The 20,472-nt window shown below is 35.9% G+C and overlaps 1 protein-coding gene across 2 annotated transcripts; it reads left to right on the top strand.

The window, feature by feature from the left end:
* Positions 12,574-19,912, top strand: LOC109845111. Of its 2 annotated transcripts, none has more exons than XM_020414316.1 (7): positions 12,574-12,979; positions 13,995-14,080; positions 15,237-15,383; positions 16,817-16,940; positions 17,795-18,081; positions 18,457-18,551; positions 19,435-19,912. In XM_020414316.1, the coding sequence occupies exons 1-6, from the start codon at positions 12,796-12,798 to the stop codon at positions 18,547-18,549; spliced, it is 921 nt and encodes a 306-aa protein (XP_020269905.1). In that variant the 5' UTR covers positions 12,574-12,795; the 3' UTR covers positions 18,550-18,551; positions 19,435-19,912. The 2 variants fall into 2 exon arrangements, with proteins under 2 accessions (XP_020269905.1, XP_020269906.1); XM_020414317.1 differs by having other exon boundaries at positions 19,467-19,912.

Below are 20,472 nucleotides of genomic sequence, written 5' to 3' on the forward strand. Positions count from 1 at the left end.
CACAACCCCAAATATACTAGAATGCAAATACAATAAGCTCGAGTGGGTGTGTGTAACAAAGAGATTTGATAAAACAAAATTGAACTAAAGTCAATTACGAAAATCTAGCTTATAGAGATGATAATCAACAAACAATATAAATACAAAGCTAGAAATTGAGTTTAGAAAACTTCTCTATAGATAACAAGAGAGAGGGAGAAGAGTTGAATGCTCAAACACCAATAGATGATATCCACTTTCTCTTGTAAAAGTTTCTTCACAAACAAACTCTTGAAACAAACTTAAACAAAACTTAAACACCCTTTAAAACTTGTTTAAAACTTTTCTTCTTGGTTATTTTTGGTTTGAGATATGAGAGGTATTTATAGAGACCCTAAGACACAAGAAAAACAAAGCAAAAAAGACCAAAAACCAAAATCTGTAAAAGGCTAAAAAAAACTAGTCATTACAGCATCAATCAACTGACGGTTTTTATTAGTCGATTGACGAGCTGACCGTTAGAGGTATTTTTTAGCTCATCAGTCGACTGACGACCTTATCAGTCGACTGAAGACCTCATCAGTCAACTAGTCAGTCGACCAAAATAAAACAAAAACTTTTTGTTATTCTAGGCGATTTCTTCAGTCGATACATCAGTCAACTGATGTCATCAGTCGACTTACCAGTCGACTGATAACAGGTTATCAGCCTGTTTTGAAACAGAAATCTGATTTTCAAACTCCTTTTAAAAATAGCAAATAAAATCAAAAAACTATAAAACTTTGGAAAATGATTGTAGACAAGATAATAAACAGCTGCAAAAACTGGTTTTCAAAAAGCACATCCCAAATGAGAAATCTCTTCATTTTACAAAATAGTCCAAAACATGTAAATGAAAAACACTTATTTTTAACATTGGACATAAACCAACTTTTAAAACTATATAAACTAATTTTATAGACTTGATAAAAGATACAAACTATTTTTGTTAAGTCTATAAAACAAAAACTCAATATTATGCAAAAATAAAGTTTTGCACAATATGCATTTATCAAAATGATAAATATAAAATATGTATATATATATATGAGGAATATGGGTATGCTTGGTACCAAGCACAAAATTTGTGCTTGGTAGTGATGTGGCATATTATCCTCCACTCATTCAAATGGGAGATCATATTCACATGGGTTGAATGTGGTCCCCCCATTTAAATGAGTGGATGGGAATGAGACACCTCACTACCAAGCATAAAATTTGTACTTGGTACCAAACATACCCATTTTCACTCTTCCAAGAATTTCTCAGTTGCTTGAATACACACACAGAGAGACATCTGCAACGAGCCAAAAGGAGCTATGAAATATCTTCTATTTGTTCCTTCGTATGAATGCATGTGTATTGAGTATCGCATGATTTCCTCCTAATAATAATCTTGGTTATTCGTTGTTTATTTTTGGCCAAGCACACGCATGATTTCTTGGATAAGTCTCATGTAGTCCATAACCATAAGAAGTAGTATGACATTCAAACATTTTTACGAGATAGTTTCATTTAAATCAACACATTATCAAGTCAAAATTTCTAGGTAGACTTAGACCCTTAATCTTTCACGCATTAAGAGAGAGCGAATGTCTCTTTTCTCTCTCAGTATAGAAAAGAAAGTTTTCATTTTTAAAGCTATCACTACACAAAAAAAATCCGAATTTGCAAGTTGAGCTCCCTTCTGATTGAGGAGTATCAATTTTTTAAAAAAAATATATTTTAAATTCGTGACCAGTGAGAATTGAACATGAGTTATATCATATTAAAAACTTTATTGCTACTCATGTGTTTTATCAATCATTTTTCAAATTCTTAAAGAAATATTTTCTATTATTGTCTTGGGGAAGAAAATAAAATCTTATTTGAGATTATTATATCCAGATGCACCATCACATATGATTGCTTTCCTTTTTTATCAGGGAAAATGATAAGGCCACACCTCCAACCTCACCTCCAACAACACCCCCTCTCTTGCTACAGTGCACTAGGACCTACATGAGATTTTAAAATAAAATCTCATGTAGGTCCCAGTGCACTGTAGCAAGAGAGGGGTGTGGTTGGGGTGTGCCCCTAGTGCAGCCACAGGTGATGGTGATGCAACTCTTGAACATAGAAAGAGAAACATGTTACTCTAAACCAATAATTTCCCATAATAATAAAAAGAAATGACTATACTCTGCAAAAATAGAAAAAGGCACTTTGTTCCACTAATTTCACTACAATAAAGCATAATGCTAACTTTAGAAACATATAAAGTTTCTGTATAGTTAGATAAGTAACTAGAGACAAAGGAGATTCACATCCAATCATTTATGAAGTAGAGGATATTGAGACTATCCAAGTTGTCAACTATAAAATATTTTGTCCAAGCAAACTTAAGGGAATTTAAACATTCTGTTTAGGATATTAGACTAGATCCTACTAAGCCTCTCCGTCTTAATATGAAACATAACTTGCAAGTTACACCTAGATCTATTCAGCCTTGATTTTTGTATATGAATATCATTAAAACCAACAAGCAAACACTGTGAGCACACTTCATAATCTGTTCAAACATAGCGCAAGCTTTATAGATAAAGAACTATAGTGGACCACCCGCGGGTGGGACTTCTGGCTAGCACCACGAAGAGTGAGGGAGGAGATCTCCCTAGTTGGTCAGGGGTTCAAATCCCCGCTTCCGCATTCACCTGATTTCTGTGGGATTAAGGGTGGGTGTAGAAACCCAGGATTTTACTGGTCAGTTAACCCAACCCGTTGTATGCTCACCAGTTCGAGGCCTTTAGGGTCCCACGCTGATTGCCCATTCACGTGGGGATGAGTCCCTGGTAGCAAGGATAGCTCCTTTAAGAAAATAGGGAACCTGAGGGATTCGAACCAGGGCCGCTAGCGGACTCCAAAGGAGTTATTGTTGGGAGAGCTGACCGGGTTTCTCCCTTGTCACAAAAAAAAAATAGTGGCACGTTGGAAAGGACAATACATAACTTAGTTAAGCATATAAGTTAGATATTACAAATGGACTAGCCTGAATATCTTATGATAATAAGTTGACTTGGTTAATTAGGTAACCCAGTTGGCCAAAGTATGGGACATCCACACACAGCTTATCATTTGGTCATTGTCCATGAATCCGACCCAAAAAACTCTAGAGGTCCATGTTAGCTAAACTCGCCTCAGTTCGGTTACAATGCCTAATATCAACCAGGCCTGATTTTATGGTAGTTTGCCTAATTAGAGATGGCAGATTCAAATCATGTTGTATCCTCAACATACCATGTTAGAGGATTTCAATTAGATAACCAATCTCTTTGATTGTAAACTTTCATAACTTACCTGATCTACACATTCGTTAGCTATACCATCATGCGCCCATGAGGTCCTGCCACATGGACTTACTTGTAGGTCAAGTAACTACCACAATGTTGTGCGCGGCGTGGAAGCGGTCGAATCACACAATCCAAACAAGAGAGATCACAACCAAATAAACAAGCACAATCACCAATTAACACAAGAGATTTACGTGGTTCGGCAAGTTGCCTACGTCCACGGGGCAAGAAGGGGATGGGTTTTTTACTAATAGAGAAAGAGTACAAACTGAGATTACAAATCACTCGAAGGAACAAACTAATCTCACCAACAAGCTCTTAATCTCTCCAAACAAAACCTTAAACAAATAGCTCAGAAAATACCTCTTTTATGTGCTCCAAATATCCCCAATTTTTTTTCTCCTCCAATTTTCTCTTCCAATTGTTCCATATATATAGAAATCCTAAAATCATAAACATACTAGGAATTCTAAACCAAAACCAAATTAAATTAGAAATCCTAAATAACCTATTACCAAAATAGATTAGGAATCCTAATAACCTCATGTTACCAAAATAAACTAGGAATCCTAATAACCTCATGTTACCTAGGCGAAGTGTTCCCAACACTGAGCCGACACCAACATGAGCACCAATGTGTCGTCTCTCTAAACTCGGCTGCACCAATGTGGTTGCCTACGTACCCCCTCTCCCAAGGGATCAAGCCGCCCGTAGTTCATCCAAATGGCCGTCAATGGCCTCAATCCACTAGAAGAGTTCGTAACACTTCTCCAATATCACGATCAAGTCTGCGGCTGATAGCACCTCCAATGGCTCCAAACTGAACTAATCCAAACATCTCCACCTGAGATGAACCAATGGCCATATCCAGACTACATCCATCAGCTGTACTCGAATCAATCAACCTATCATCTGCATCCAAATCAACACGATTCCCAATCTGTGTCACATCAGCTGGAATCCCAAATGATGTAGTATGATCTGGAGTTTTCACCTAACGTGGAGTAGCATCACTCTCCACCCGCTGCGATGTCCCAAAGATCTGATCACCACTCTCCACCTGCTGAGAGTCAAACGTGACATGCCTGCTCAGAACAAAGTCAGAAGCCAATACCTGATAATCAAACACGCCTCTGAATCCCAAATGTGCTATCAGATCAAATCTCACATCCACGATATGACCGAGTGCTGAGTAGCCAAACATCCGACGCAACCCAAAATCTGAAGCAGCTCCACCAGATCCCATATCTATACATGCAGCAGTTGGCAACCTATACATGAGACGACCCAAACATGTCGTAGCTTGCACACCAATGCCAATGCTCGACATCAAACGCCAATCCTCCTCCAGAAAGGAACAACTACTTGAATCTGCCATCTCGCCTTGTCGCCTCAAAGTTTCCACACCAATGAAGTGTCTCCTATTGCCGTGAGCTCGGCACAAATGCAAGAAAGAACCCCTACCATAATCAGAACGTCGGGTTACCTTTCTACCAACACACTTTCTCCATCTGTTGCGGGCTTCTAGGACTTCACACCAACGAGACTTGGTTGCAACCCACCAATACCTAGAGCAATCCCCAACTGCGGAAACCACATACCTATTACCTCCCAATAATGCTCCCTTAGAAGGCTCCCGAATGCCTGAATGAACACCCCTCAGAAAACCCCTCGAATGATGGATAGAAGTGCCAAACTCCATCTCGGTCTTCTCGCTCATACCAATGGGTTCACAGGAATTCAAACTGCAGGTCAAAGCACTCCTCAAAAATCTATGCACGACATTTCCAATCAAATAACCCAGCATCAAACAACGCCACAGTCTAGCCGAATCTGATGAAGTCATCATCTCCCTATTAATCGTCGTGCTTTCGAGCAAATAATACAAGTTGCTCCTTCTGACGCCCTTCATAACAATCATGGACCCCAATGTGACCTTCAAACGTGCATCCTCCAAGGTCACTTTATAGTCAGATGCCACCAAAGCTCCTAGTGAAATGATGTTCTTCGACAACTGCGGAACGAACCTCACTCCTTCCAACTCCTGAATCACTCCGTCATACATCCGAATACGAACGGTACCAATACCACCAATAGAGCATGCATGTTCATTACCCATGAGCACAACATCCTCTCTTTTCCAACTTCTGAAAGCTGGAGAACCAATCCCTCGTAGGGCATACGTGGTATGAAGCACCCGAATCCAACATCCACTCTATAGAGTTGGCAACACAAACTGACGGCAGTACAGACAATGAATAGCCCGAAGAATCCGAATCTGAATTGTTGCCACTAGTCTTGACAACATTCACCTCTGAAGCTTGTACAACTTTCCCCTTATTCTTCTCGGCTCGATCTAACTTTGGGCATTCAGCTTTCCAATGTCCATCCTCTTTACAAAAGGCACACTGATTCCTACGAATCCCACGATGTGCACCTCTAGACTGCGACCTCATGCTTCGGTTTGAACCATGGCCATGAACTATTAATGCATCTCCCGATGCCTTCTCGGAGGACTCATCAACACTCTTCCTCAATTCATAATTCACCAACGCTGAGGTCACCTCCTTGTAACTAATAGTAGTACTTCCATTAATCATAGTTAGGACAAACGTACCATAATCATCATCGGGCAACGAACACAAAAGTAGCATTGTGTTGTCTTCATCCTCAACCATGATATCCACATTAGCCATGTCTGAAAGTAACTTTGTGAAGTTGTTAACATGCTCCCTAATGGAAACTCCCCTCTTCATCTTGATCTGATAAAACCTCTTCTTCAAGTGAAGCCGATTCTCAGTGCTCTTAGTAAGATACTTTTCATTGAGTGTTTCCCACATCTTTTTCGCCGAAGTCTCGTTCATCACATCATAAATAAGATCTGGCGTCAAGTATGACCGAATAACTCCACACGCCCTACTATTCATCTTCTTCCAAACCTTAGCTTCCATCTCGACAGGTTTCTCTTGTAACTCAAGAGTCTCCTCCAAATTCTGAGCGTCCAAGGCGTCCATCACCTGACACCTCCACAATCCGAAGTTAATCTTGCCGTCGAACTTCGGGATATCGATCTTCATGTTATTGATGCTCAAACTATATATCGTCTTCATAAGAGACGATCGCGATGTGTTTGCTTCACCCATGTTGTCGATCTAACTCTTCAAATAGGAATCCTTCAGCGAATCCTTCAAACAAGCCTCAAGTTGAACCCGAAGCTCTGATACCAATTGTTGTGCGTGGCGCGGAAGCGGTCGAATCACACAATCCAAACAAGAAAGATCACAACCAAATAAACAAGCACAATCACCAATTAACACAAGAGATTTACGTGGTTCGGCAAGTTGCCTACGTCCACGGGGCAAGAAGGGGATGAGGTTCACTAATAGAGAAAGAGTACAAACTGAGATTACAAATCACTCGAAGGAACAAACTAATCTCACCAACAAGCTCTTAATCTCTCCAAACAAAACCCTAAACAAATAGCTCAGAAAATACCTCTTTTCTGTGCTCCAAATATCCCCAATTTTTCTTCTCCTCCAATTTTCTCTTCCAATTGTTCCATATATATAGAAATCCTAAAATCATAAACATACTAGGAATTCTAAACCAAAACCAAATCAAATTAGGAATCCTAATAATCTATTACCAAAATAGATTAGGAATCCTAATAACCTCATGTTACAAAAATAGACTAGGAATCCTAATAACCTCATGTTACAAAAATAGATTAGGAATTCTCTATCTCTATCCAACACACAATTACCTCAGTTGTCAAGATGGTGGCATGTGTAGTATCTGATTTGCCCAATCAATTAGTATAAATATGATGCCTTGAACTTAAGTAAAAGGGTAAAAAGATCATTCATATTGACCTCGGTTCGAATCTATCGACTTTAATCTATTAAATCCTCCTCTCAAAACCCTAATCGAAATTACTTTTTTCTTTTACTTTCATCATGAGAGAGGCGTTGGTTGATAGTTCACCATTGTCAATTTGATGCTTTTTTTATGTATCTCAGGCAATCTCGATCTAAGATCATCACCAGACATCTAGAAAGATCACCGGGCCCTCAACACTAAGTCCAATCTTGTGGACTAAATCTATTAAGTTTTTCATTGCATCTACATAACTAAAAATCCCTACTATATTAAATATGCATAGGAAGTGTTGTAATAAGATTTGTGTCCTAGCACACTTACCTCACCTACCCAAAATGGAGTAGGGATGCAATGATCGTCTCTTTAGAGCAACTCCAACCATTGGCTCCATTTTGGAGTCCCCACTAAAGCATATTCTAAGGAATATGCCAAAATAGAGCTTTGCAACTCCAATCACACTCCTCCATTTCCAACTCCATTTCAATTTCTCTCCATTTAACAATTCTTTTACTTAATTTAAAAATATATAAAAATTATAAACTAATAATTAAATAGACATAAGTGGATATCTAAAAGTAGTTAGTTAGTTTGAAGGGTAAATTATGAATTTTTTGGGTGAATATTGATATATATATACAGATTTTATATTTCAATATTAGTCTCATTTTGAAGGTATCGACGAGACATTTCCAATGATATTATTTTTATTAAAAATATTTAATATATTAATATATATACACATATTTTAAATAAGTAAAAAATAATAATGGGACACAAGTGGAATAATGAAATGTTGTTAAGGAGATTGAGGGTTAATATTGACATTTTTAGGGGGAATAGTAAAATAGAGGGGGCTGCATATTTGGAGAAAAAACTCCAAATATGCAGCTAGGGGGTTGGGTTTGCAGCCGAGCTCCAAAATTTGGAGCTCGGTTGGACTTCAACCGGGCTGCATTTTGGAGAAATGCAGCCCGGTTGGAGCTGCTCTTACAGCTAAAGAAAAGCTAAACTTTGGCACGGCTTTCCATATGAGTTGGTCCATCACAATCTCGTGAACTTGAAGTGATTTGAAGTATGCGTATCTTTGAGCTACTATGAGCAAAAACATCAAGCACACATTTTGCTTTATTGAAAAAAAAAAATTTCAGTGCGCCTTTCTTCTAGATGAAATAGGTTGGGTTAATTTTATCTCATATAATTCTCTTGAACTTTGGAATATAATCATAAAATCTTTTTGTACTTTGGACTTTTCTAACGGAGCCCCCCATGTAACTTGCAAATAATTAAAAAAAAAAAAAGATTCAAAGAAAAAACTCAAAAATTGTCTTTAGGCATTTGTAGACAATATTGTACCCCACCCCCCTCTCCTAAAGCTTCTATTTTCTTTCTCTTGAGGAAATTTTAATTATTGGTAATCACATGTAAGTGTCCGTTGAGAAGAGTTCTAGCTTCATAATGGTTTTGTAAGACACATTAAAGTTAATGAGAGAGAAACAAAGTTCAAATGAGTTATATAAAAGAAATCCTAAAGTTCAGAGGGTGCTGTGAAGTTAATCCAAATAAGTGTTTTCCCATGGTAAGGACCTTAGTTAACCTATACCTGTTCTCAATGAATAACACGGGCAATGCACACTTTATGCGTGAATAAAAGGCTACGCAATTTCTGTTAGATGACATCGAGGTGTCAAGTATAGAACTTGTAACATGTTTGTTCCACGTTAAATTCCTTTACCAAACTCTAATAAAATTCTTCTACTCCTGGTTCGCTAGAATCATTGTGTGAAAATGTAATACATTTCAAGTACACACATAATGCTATCAGAGTTAAATAATACGCTTATGAAATCAAGCATATGGTTCGTAGTAGCTAGTTCAAACCTTGTGCAATCTAATTCAACAGCGGTTCCTTTTAACAAGGGAGTTGTCTGCTTATATTGAGGTTAAAAAGTGCAAGTAATCAACACGTATATCATTTCAGAAATTACAAAAATGTAAAAGAAACCATTTCACAATTTTCTATCAGTATATAACCTATCATATATCAAACTTTCAGGAACAATTATAAAATGGGCCAAACCCAAAGAAGTAGGCTTGATCTTAACTTAGTCCTTCTATATTAGGCCTTGGCCCATTAGTTTATTTCCCGAAAATTCCCTTCTGGTCTCGTACTTCTTAGCGCCCGTGAGGGTCTAATACTGAATTAGATAATAGTTAGTTGTGATGAATGTAGATTTGTTGCTTTAGAATTGTTTTGATGTAGAGGAAATGGGAAAAAAAAACAGTTAACTACTTCTTATTAGTTTTTTCTTTAGGAGCATATGAAAAAATTTGCTTTTTTATGATCCTCACGGATGGTCTAAGGAAATATTGGCAATTGGAAGATTTATAGTCGTTCTCGAATAATGAGATACAGCTAGGATTAGCCATCAGGTTACGTAATTAATTTTCTACAAAGTATGGACACTCATGATTTTTTTTTTTAATGGAAAAATGTGAATATACTTAACTTCAAAGGGAAGCTACATCACGTACGTGACCATGTATAAGTCAAGCTACCAGTAATACAATTCTCAGTTTTAAAATATGTACGGACCAAATGGTGGAATACTCTTGTTTCTTATATGGGCTAAATACTCATATTGGTATTTTAATTCCACCCAATTTGCCAAGAAGGTATTTTAATTAGGCAAACTTGCTTTAAGATATTTTAATTGATTCAACTTACCAACAAGATACTTTTTCTCATCGGCGACCGATTTTCCGATGAGAGCTCGTCACGTGCGTGGCACGTGATGACTTAAACTGTTTTTTAGCTGCTGATGTGGCACGGATTTTCTGACGTGATAGTGTTTAAAGGCGGGAATTAACCCTCTAAAAATCCCAATTCACCCAAAATAGGATAGATCCGTGCCATATCAGCAACTAAAACTCAGTTTAAGTCATCACGTGCCACGCACGTGATGAGCTCTCGCCGGAAAACTGGTCGCCGACAAGAAAAATAGTCTTGTTGGTAAGTTGAATCAATTAAAATGCCTTAAAGCAAGTTCGCCTAATTAAAATATCTTCTTGATAAATGAGGTGGAATTAAAATACCAATATGAGTATTTAGCCTTCTTATATGAGTTTCTATTGAGGATTCTTCGCGTTGCATATTCGCCTAATATTTAACTAGTATAATGCACGTGCATTGCACGTGGACGTGTTGTTGTATTTAATATTATATCATTTAATAAATTATATATAACCATTAAAAATTATTTTATTACACTATGATTATAATTTTTTAATTTATACTAATATTAGTACTTATACTATTATTAACATACATTTAATAGTTATTTAAAATATTCTATTATTATATTATTAAACAATTTATTTAGGAGTATAATTATTAAATAATAATGTAATCATTAAATTACACTATTGATATAATTAAACCATTTAAATTATTAAATATTTATGTCATGGACATATTTTATTACAATATCTATTAAACAATGGCAATACTTTTTAGTATTATATGACTTTATGTCGTAAAGAATATTACCTTATTCGATAATTAATATCGTCTTAATAATAAAAAATTGGATGGTATAAATTAAAAATACTATTATTTAGAAAAAGTAATTTATATAAAAATATTGGATCCTTGAAATATATGAGACGTTTACTTTCCAACAAAAAGTGCATGACTCATAAATTTCAAAGATCCAATATTTTATTGCACTATATTCATAATGTCAATTTTTTATGTCTAAGACAATATTATAATATCGTAAAGGGTAATAATCGTTATAATATGAAAATCCTATTTATACTATTATTAATAATTATAATTATGTACAATATTTTATTAAATAAATAATTTCACTATTTCATTACAATTAATAATTATTTTATAATAAATTATAATATATTTATTAATTTTATTATCATTATAAATTATTAGTATATTCTAGCGAGTGGCCAAATATTTTGAAGAAAAAAAGAGAGAAGTATATGTCTCATAAATTTTAAGGATCCAAATTTTTTATATAAATTAATTTTCTAAAATAAAATTATTTTTAACTTATAACATCCAAATTTTTATTACTTAGATGATATTAATTATCGAACAAGGTAATATTCTTTACAACATAAAGAAATAACCCCTATTTATACTATTATTAATAATTATAATTATGTGCAAAATTTTATTAAATGAATGAATTTTACTATTTTATATCATTAATAATTCTTTATAATAAAGTATCATATATTCATGAATTTTGTTATCATTATAAATTATTAATATATTCTATTGAATGGCCAGATAATTTGAGAAAATAAAAAGGTGCATAGTTGATGAGAGGTTATGTATCATTAGTTTTATAATTAATAGTATCATTTTGAGTTATAAAAAATTGAGAGGGTAAAAAAGGAAATCAAAAGTTTTAAGATGGGTATTCTCTTTTATAAGGAGTATAGATTTAAACAGATCGAAAGCATTAATATGAGAGCCTACCCTTCGCAACAAATTCTTGATCGGTAGAATTACTGCATAATAATACTAACGCAGTTAGGGGGGGTTAGTCACCTAGAACTTAAAATTAGAACTGGGATAATATGTGGGATAAATTTTTAAGGTGTTAGTCACATAGAACTAAAACTAGAACAAAATTTTACAGTGTTAGTCAAGTAGAACTCTAATAAAACTAGAATTTGGATAATGGTACAAAATTATCCCACTTTTTTCATTTTTCTATACAAAAATGAGAGTTCTAGTCTCTCAAATTATTCCAAGTTTTAGCTTGGAACTAGGTGGTAAAAAACTAGAACTCATATTTATTTTGTTATTTTTTATTTTTTATATTTTTTTATCTTTACTTCTTTCCTATTATGGTTATCACCATTAGACCATCATAATAATAATAATTGTCAATATCTTATAGTCTAACGAAAAGTTATTTAATAGTAAAGAATATTCTTGTAAGCAATTATAAATCAATAATAGTAAGTTTAAAATACATAAATAATATTTATATCTTCAAAATGTATAAATATATATTTCATGATTATAAAAATTTATCCCACGTTATTTTATCAAAATATCCCGCTTCATAAAATTGTTCCTATTTATCCCACTAAAATATCCCACTAGTAAAAAATTATTCCGCTTTAACAATTATCCCAATTTGCATCAAAATATCCCAATTGACTAACACCCCCTTAGAATGCTGATTCCCTGTAGCGGGCCTTGTTGTCGAACTTTGCCCCACCACGGCCCGCGACCGTATCATGTCAGCACAAAAGCGGGACCCACTTCCCGCACTACCCTCCGGCGCATGTTAGAAAACGACGAGGAGGCGTCGCTTAGATCTTCGGAACCATCTCCTTCCTCCTGTCACTCTCCCTCCGTCCCTTTCAAAAAACCCCCAAAATAAACATTTTCTCTCTCCTCGATTCCAAGCGACAACGCGTACGCTAGAAGCTACTACTACTCTCTCTCTCTCTCTCTCTCATCGCTTTTCTCTACGATTAGGGCTCGCGTTCGATCATTTTTTGTGGAATTCTAGGGTTTAAGGCTCCGATGAAAGGGGAACCGGGGATGAATCGGGATCGGGATCGATCGAGCGATGCAGATCCGCTGCTTGATAAAACGAGCCTGCTGGATTCGGGAGAGGCGAGCGCGAGCGAGATAAAAGATGATGAGGAGGTCGAGTCGCCGTCGGCGGCCTGCTGCAGGATTTGCCTCGAATGCGAATGCGAGCCAGGTGAATTGATACTTTTTGTTGTTCTGTGACTGGAAAAGGTTAAATCTTTGGATAATTTTGATTCTTAGTTACACTTATTTATTATCAAAATTACCGAAAAGATCATGCATAAACAATACGAAAATTTTGCGTAAGAAGGTAACATCTTGCATATATGAGGCCATCAATCCACAAAGTTCATTAAGCATAATATAATCCTAAAGCACATGGTACTTTTGTCGAATTTACGCTCCATTAAACTATTATTTGATTTAGAATAATGTGATAAAAGCTAGCTCGTTGAGTGGATGCAGGAGGATGTTGGAGATATGAGCCACAAACAATTGTAAAGGCGGGATTTTGTGTTGAGGCTTGGTATTAAGTCCTTATATTTAGGAACCTGTTATTTCACTCCTATCCTAATATGTAACTTAGAAGTTGGATTTCTGCTTCTAGGGGATGCAATTTTGTTCTTCTAGGGGATTTTTAGAACACTCCTTGAGCGTTTAATGCATCAAAGGATTATGCATCATTTAAATGAAATTTAAATAATCAAGAAAAAAATACAGAAACAATATAGGTGATATATAAGTTGTTAACATGTGCTATATAGTGAACTTGCAATGTGAGAGGTGTAATTCAACAATACTAGCTGTTCGTAAGTCTAGGACTCTAGAAACTGTAGTGTGGGTGGTGTAATTTTACTAGAGTGATTGCCTGCAGCACAAATACTTGCAGTTCTACCTGCTCATATTTTTATGGAAGTTAATCTTATAGAAAACACAAGGTAGCGAATAGGTAATCAAGAGTTACTTTTTATGTGTAAGTCTGCAAACCATTGTTGTCACCATGTTTAATTGAAAGTGAAGTATGCACTACTATGAAGTTATATCATTTACGCAAGTATCTAATTTTCCAAGCAGGTACAGTCACCATATAAGTTGGTATCTTATCCCGTAAAATATTATATTAGTACAGGTGACCATGATGAATTCTATACATGTCTTTACATAACTATGATGCCAAATTGTTGTAGGTGATGAGTTAATATCTCCATGCATGTGCAAGGGCACACAACAGTTTGTTCACCGTTCATGCCTTGATCATTGGCGTTCCGTGAAGGCAAGTACTCCCTTCCCCCTCCCTCTCCCTTCCTCCCCCGTCCCTCTCTCTTTCTCTCCCGCCCTTCCCCCTCTCAATGATTTGCATCTATACATACATTAACAACTTATTAAATATCCAATTGCCCAAAAAAAAATAATTGAATGACTAATCTACTCATCTAGAGGTGTTTCTTGAAACATGTTTTTTAAGCAAGACTTCAGTAAAATAATTTGGTAGAAAATTGGATGCTAAAATTTAACCATAATTGTTTGTCATCAGAAATTGAATTTATAACTATGTACACGAGAATAATAATTTATGCTTGAGTTCAACAGATACTCCTTGACTTGGGGATCTTATAATTACAATGCAAAGGCTCCAAACGGAGTGGAAGAATATATTTCATGAACCAGAGTGCATCAATTATCAGTTATCCTGCATATATATTACAAATCCAAACAGAGAAAGAAACCTTGGCGCCAAATGAAAACTAGTATCGGCTTTTTTCTTCTTTGTTTGTATGTTTGTTGAAGACTTGAAGTTCTTCATAAGATCATATTTTGAAATGTGTATCTCCTCATTTGACCGGGAAGCAGTTAGTTAAATGATTTTATTCCCTGTTTGCATCAGTTTCTGACCAGTGCGGCAGTGCCATTCAGAAAATCACTAAACACATTGCATGTGCCGATCACCGCTTTTATTGATGCATTAATATTCAAGATTTGATACATATTTTGGTCATTTGCTGAATGAGATGCGATATTTTTGTCATAGTTCAGAGCTTCCCTGTCCTTCTCTTTGTTTGCTTTGGATGGATAGGATGGGCATGGCATATGATAGGAACCACTAGCTTTTTTTTTTTGTATTTTCATTCTCTTGAGGAGCCTTTTGTCTTTGGCTCATATTTTGTAGTTCATGTTCAAGTGAGGTCTGTCACACTTCTTTTGCTTTCACGCCCATGGCTACGTATAAGTCATACAAGTCTAGGGGGGGCTTTTGTGTGCTTATTTTCATATCTATGAATATGTGACAATATTGTAGGGAGAAGGGGAAAAAAAGATGATCTGTCTAGAGCCTCCCAAAAAAAGGGGGAGAGAAAAAGAAGAAGAAGAATTGATACATAGGATTTTGTAGGAGTTTATTTAATGTTTGCAATCTTTATTGTTTTTTGCAGGAAGGGTTTGCTTTCTCCCATTGTACAACTTGTAAAGCACAATTCCATCTTCGACTGGAACAACTGGAGGATTACTCATGGCGGCAAATGAAGTTTCGTATTTTTGTAGCTAGAGATGTCCTACTTGTATTTCTGGCTGTGCAGACCGTAAGCAAACCTCTATCCCTGTATGCTTCTGTTTCTGTTTGACAGTACCTTAGATGTGTGTAGTTTAGCTCTTTTTATTAGATGTGCTTGCTATGTTATGTCTAGCTTATACCTGGTGAACACAATAATACAGATTAAAACCAAGTTTGGTTCATATTAGGGTAATGCATACATTATGGCATGTTTTGAAGGGAATTGCACAACACATTCTATCTAGCAAAATGCATGTCTTAGAATGCAAAATCATATCGAGTTTTGGTGCAGTTGAAGGAACTTCAAGATGGCATCGGAGCAAGCTATGTTTGAATCTCACTACCTATGAATTTCTAAAGTAAATTAAAAAAAAAAATTTTCGTGAGTCCAGATTTTGGCATATGAAAGGTCATCAACCTGCTGAAGCATGTGGGAATATAAAATTATATCCTCGACTCTTATCATAACTTTGGAGTTCTGGTCCAGTGGCCGGGACTCTAAGAGCCGGAACAAATGTTAACATCCTAACACTTTTTGCTTTAATGCATAGATCTGGTTGATGCTTTAGGTAGTCCTGGATAGGTTCAAAATGTCACTTTAGGGTGGAGCCTATTCCTGTAGACTGACAGATACTTCAAAAGGAGTTAATTTTATTATGCCTCTGATTCTCACGAAGTGTGTATTTGAGGTGTCTTTCTCACTGAAAGTGTCTCCCTACTCTTTCTCTATCTGATTAGAAGAACATTTAAAACATAAATTATTATTATTGATTACCCACTAATATATTGTGAATTACAATTCCTATCATTTTGTCTGTACTGGGTAAAACTAATCACTCATAGGATTCTTGCACCCAAACACCTCATTGAAATCTGAACAGCTAATTATAAAGAGAAGAAGATTTATAGATATTCTCAAGAAAAACCATTTTTAGGCTTTTCCAATTAGGGGCTGTTTGGTTGGCCAAAAAAACAAGGAAATCAATGATAAGAAACCTATTTCTTATAATATGTTCTTTTCTTGTGTTTGGTTTACTTCTTAAAACTAAGAAAAGAGATGAGATGAGATGAGTTGTCACCATATTACTGGATGATGTGACTCCTTTTTAAGGAAGCCTATTTCATGATTTTTTAAGAAAATGGATGGAAATTAACTTTTAATGATTTTCTTATCCTATTTCCTTTTCTTTGATTGTAGGAAATCAACCAAACAGCCCTTTAATACAGATGTCAAACTCTTGGAAATTAGTTTGTAAAACTGTTAGCTTTTTTGGATAGGATCCATCTATCCATTTAAGCTACTAGTTTGCAAAACTCTTTAACGATGGTAATATACTAATATAGCCGTGAAAACATAGCGCAACACTGCAACTCATAGCAATCATCATTATGTTCTCTAAATAGGCATGAAATGATTATATATATCTTTTCTTATTCGCTTTTTCTTCCATTAAATTTCAGGCAATTGCTGCTATTGGTCTTTGTGCATATTTCTTGGACAAAAATGGGAGTTTCAGAAATTCTTTTGGTGATGGTTGGGACCGCATATTGTCAAAGCATCCAATACCCTTCTACTATTGCTTAGGTAACTAGTATTTCCTACAAAGTCAGTATATGGTTCTTACTCCTAGATTTGCTGGAATTCGGCATCTGATCAAACTAATATTGCTTTAAACATGCTGATCATGTTTATCAGTTTATGTCACCTGACACATCAAGGAAGTTCTAGTTATACTATGTAGCCAAATCATATGATACAATTGTGGCTGATTATGACCTATCTTCTCTAATATATCATAAGAAACTGAAAAGAGGAAATAATTCACTGAACAACTGCCATGATTATTGTACCGAAAGTACTAGAACTTCAGCAGAGAGAGACGAGAGACGTACACAAGCGATTAGGATAGAGAATTAATTCAGATTTGGGAGTTAAAACAGATCTGATTGGGACACAAAATTTAGATTTGGAAGAGAGAATTAATTATTTTTATTTAAGGATGTTTTAATTATGATCCTTAGAATGAAATGGATGGTTAGGATTTGTGCGTGTCATATTCCATGGGAATCTTGCATCTCATAGGATATGCTCCCTATATGTATCCGTCGCCTCGTTGTGGACGATGTGTTCGCCTTTTCACATAGTGAGAAGGAAAACAAGGGGGGAAATAATCCGTTTTTACTATAGGAAGAAGAGATGAGAATGTTGCATAGGGGTTTTAAGGAGAAAGAAGAGGAAGAAGAGGAGGGTAGAAAAGTAATTCTATCATTATTATGTTAGATTCTCTATAGGAATTTAATTGGGATAGTATAAATTGGGGCTTGACCACAACCTGAGGGGTAGGTTAGCAAATATGAAGATTTGGAGGGTAATTTTAAGAAAAATACCAAAGTGAAAAACCTTTTCTTGTGACATGATAACAATGGCTATTGATGCAGGGGTGTTGGTATTTTTCATGCTGCTCGGCTTCTTTGGGCTGATACTGCATTGCGCTTCCATCAGTAATGACGATCCTTGCATGGCTGGGTGCCGTAATTGCTGTTATGGATGGGGTATCCTTGACTGTTTCCCTGCTTCCATGGAGGCTTGCTTCGCTATTATCCTCATATTTGTTATCATATTTGCCATCCTCGGCATTGCATATGGTTTCCTTGCAGCAACCATGGCCATCCAGAGGATCTGGCAGAGACATTACCATATCCTCACAAAGAGGGAGCTTACAAAGGTAACATGCTTGTATGATGGAAACTAACCTCATGTTGATACTCTTATGAAAAGAAATTTCTTGTGTTCATCAATCAGTGGAAAGGAGTAATACCCTTTGTGTACACCCTTTGACGCCCCCGGGGTTTAGAAAACAATAGCTTTTGGAAGTTAGAATTTTGGCTATGATACCTTGTTAGGAAAATAAATCTCTTGTTATTCATTGATTATGTAAGGAGCAACACCGTTTGTATGTACACACATATTATGATATCTTTAGAAAGTCCTCAATATGAAAACTCTAATAAGAAAGGAAAACTAAAAGAAAAGAAAGCTCTTTGAAAGTAAAATGCTAGGAAACACTGTATTTAAGGGATACATTTACCATGTGATGCAGGAATATGTGGTAGAGGATTTACATGGATGTTACACACCACCAAAGCTGGACCAAGAGCATGAAGAGCGCCTGAAACTGCTTAATCTTCTTTAAAGGTAACTGAAGGGTATTTTTTTTCCTTGTGTAGAAAATGTTGGAGGTTTCATCCCTTAAATTTCGCTATATAAATGAATCTTAGTTATTTAGATAATTGAACAAATATCTTTTTACTGTTAGAATAAAAAGTTCCTACTTACCAGAAGCTACAAAGCCATCTTGCACACTGTAACTAATGTGTCTGTTGCTTTGGTATCCTCTTGGCTTCAAACAAAGAACTAGTAATACTCAGAGGGAAAAAAAAGGAACTTCTTAAGGTCCACTTCAACCAAAGAACTTCTTAAGGTCCTCACTTCAACCAAAGAACTTCTTAAGGTCCACTTCAAAGTCATGGCGAGTGTTGAGGATTATATTGTTTTACTCTCTAACATTCCTCCATAGGTTGAGCTTCATTTTTGTGGACAGAAACCGGAGCTCACGTAGCATTATCTTTTTTAATGCACTTTTAAATGTGTGGTTGGTGGGATTCGGCCTTGGGTTGCCTGTCTTAAGTACCTTCCATTACCCAAACTATAAAATTATAACCCTCAACGACACCACAGCTTCAAAGTCTTTGGTGAGTGGAAGAGTCTTTGGTATCATATCAAAGCAACCCATGTTTAAATCTCACCATTCACATTCGCATATTGCAAGCGGACTAAATAAAAAGTACCTCTACACTAGTCCAGGTTTTGACCCGTGAAAAGGATGCAACCCATCAGGGTGTTACGATATAGAATTATAATGGTCAACCCTCACCGCAATTTCGGAGTATTGGTATAATGAGGGGGGATCTTTAAGAGAACTAGTGATAATTGGTAGGAAAAGGACACTTTTTAGCTTTTGTTAGTGTTCTGCCTAGTGCTAGCTGAGCTCATGCTTCCTATGAATTCTTGCTCTCAGATTGCAAGAGCTGAGCACCGTTGATTGTGCAGATCCGCTGGATAATAGATGGAGCTAAACGAAAAAAGGACAGCTACTAGTAACTCCAGCTTCTAAATGCAACATGAAGCATGAATCTTCTGAGGAGTCTGTGAGAATGTTTGTGTGAAGAGTGTGAATGATGCAAGGGTTTTGGATTCTAAACAAGTCAATATGTACAGGATGTCCTAGCATAAAGGACGTGAATGTGAAAATGGGCGAAGAAAAAAAATTGTATATGGGGGGTGTGACTAGGTGTTGACTGCAATTCTGCGTTTAAATTACGTGCAATGTGTAAATGTGTTGGACATCTCTTCGGTATTATGTTTATGTCTTGTTAATATCCGTTGCCTTTGTGTGTTAGAGGGGAAAAAAGAGGAAGGAAATATGTTGATGTATTTGGCTTTGATGGAGTGTACAATGATAGATTGCATTAAGGGCATATAAATTTATTGTTCAAGTCTTCAGGTGCATAATGCAGAAGGATGCGCTTGTCGTTTGGAAGAAGCATTTTTTTTCCTAGGAGACGAGGCCTTGAATAAATTTAGCACCTACTCTACTTTGTTGCTTGAAAGTCTTGCAACAATAATTATTATTATTGCTGCAATTTATAGAAGACAATGGTAATGGAAATGTTTGCGATACTTCAAAAGTTTGGGATACAGGTTTTGTTGTTCTGGTAGCTATGTTGTTTCACTTACTTGGAGTTCTAGTTCACTTACTTGTAGTTAAAAAAAGTGCCTTCTCTTTTTTTGCTTAGGGGCCGTTTTGGTTCGTTTTCTAGATATAGGAAAATGTATTTTTATGTATAAAAACACAAGTTTTAAGTTTTCCAAGCTTTTCCAAGAAATAGATTGTTTCGCTTTGGTTCGCATAAAAAAAAAAAAAATTGGTGGGAAACCAATGTATTTATTTTTCTTGTGTTTGGTTCGCATGGAAAAAAGAGAACTTTTGTTTATATGGCAAAAAGCTGACGTGGCTGCAGTTTTCGTCGATTTCACGAGGTTGAGGAAGGAATTG

Source organism: Asparagus officinalis, chromosome 6 (assembly GCF_001876935.1).
Source record: "Asparagus officinalis chromosome 6, Aspof.V1, whole genome shotgun sequence".
Lineage (NCBI taxonomy): Eukaryota > Viridiplantae > Streptophyta > Magnoliopsida > Asparagales > Asparagaceae > Asparagus > Asparagus officinalis.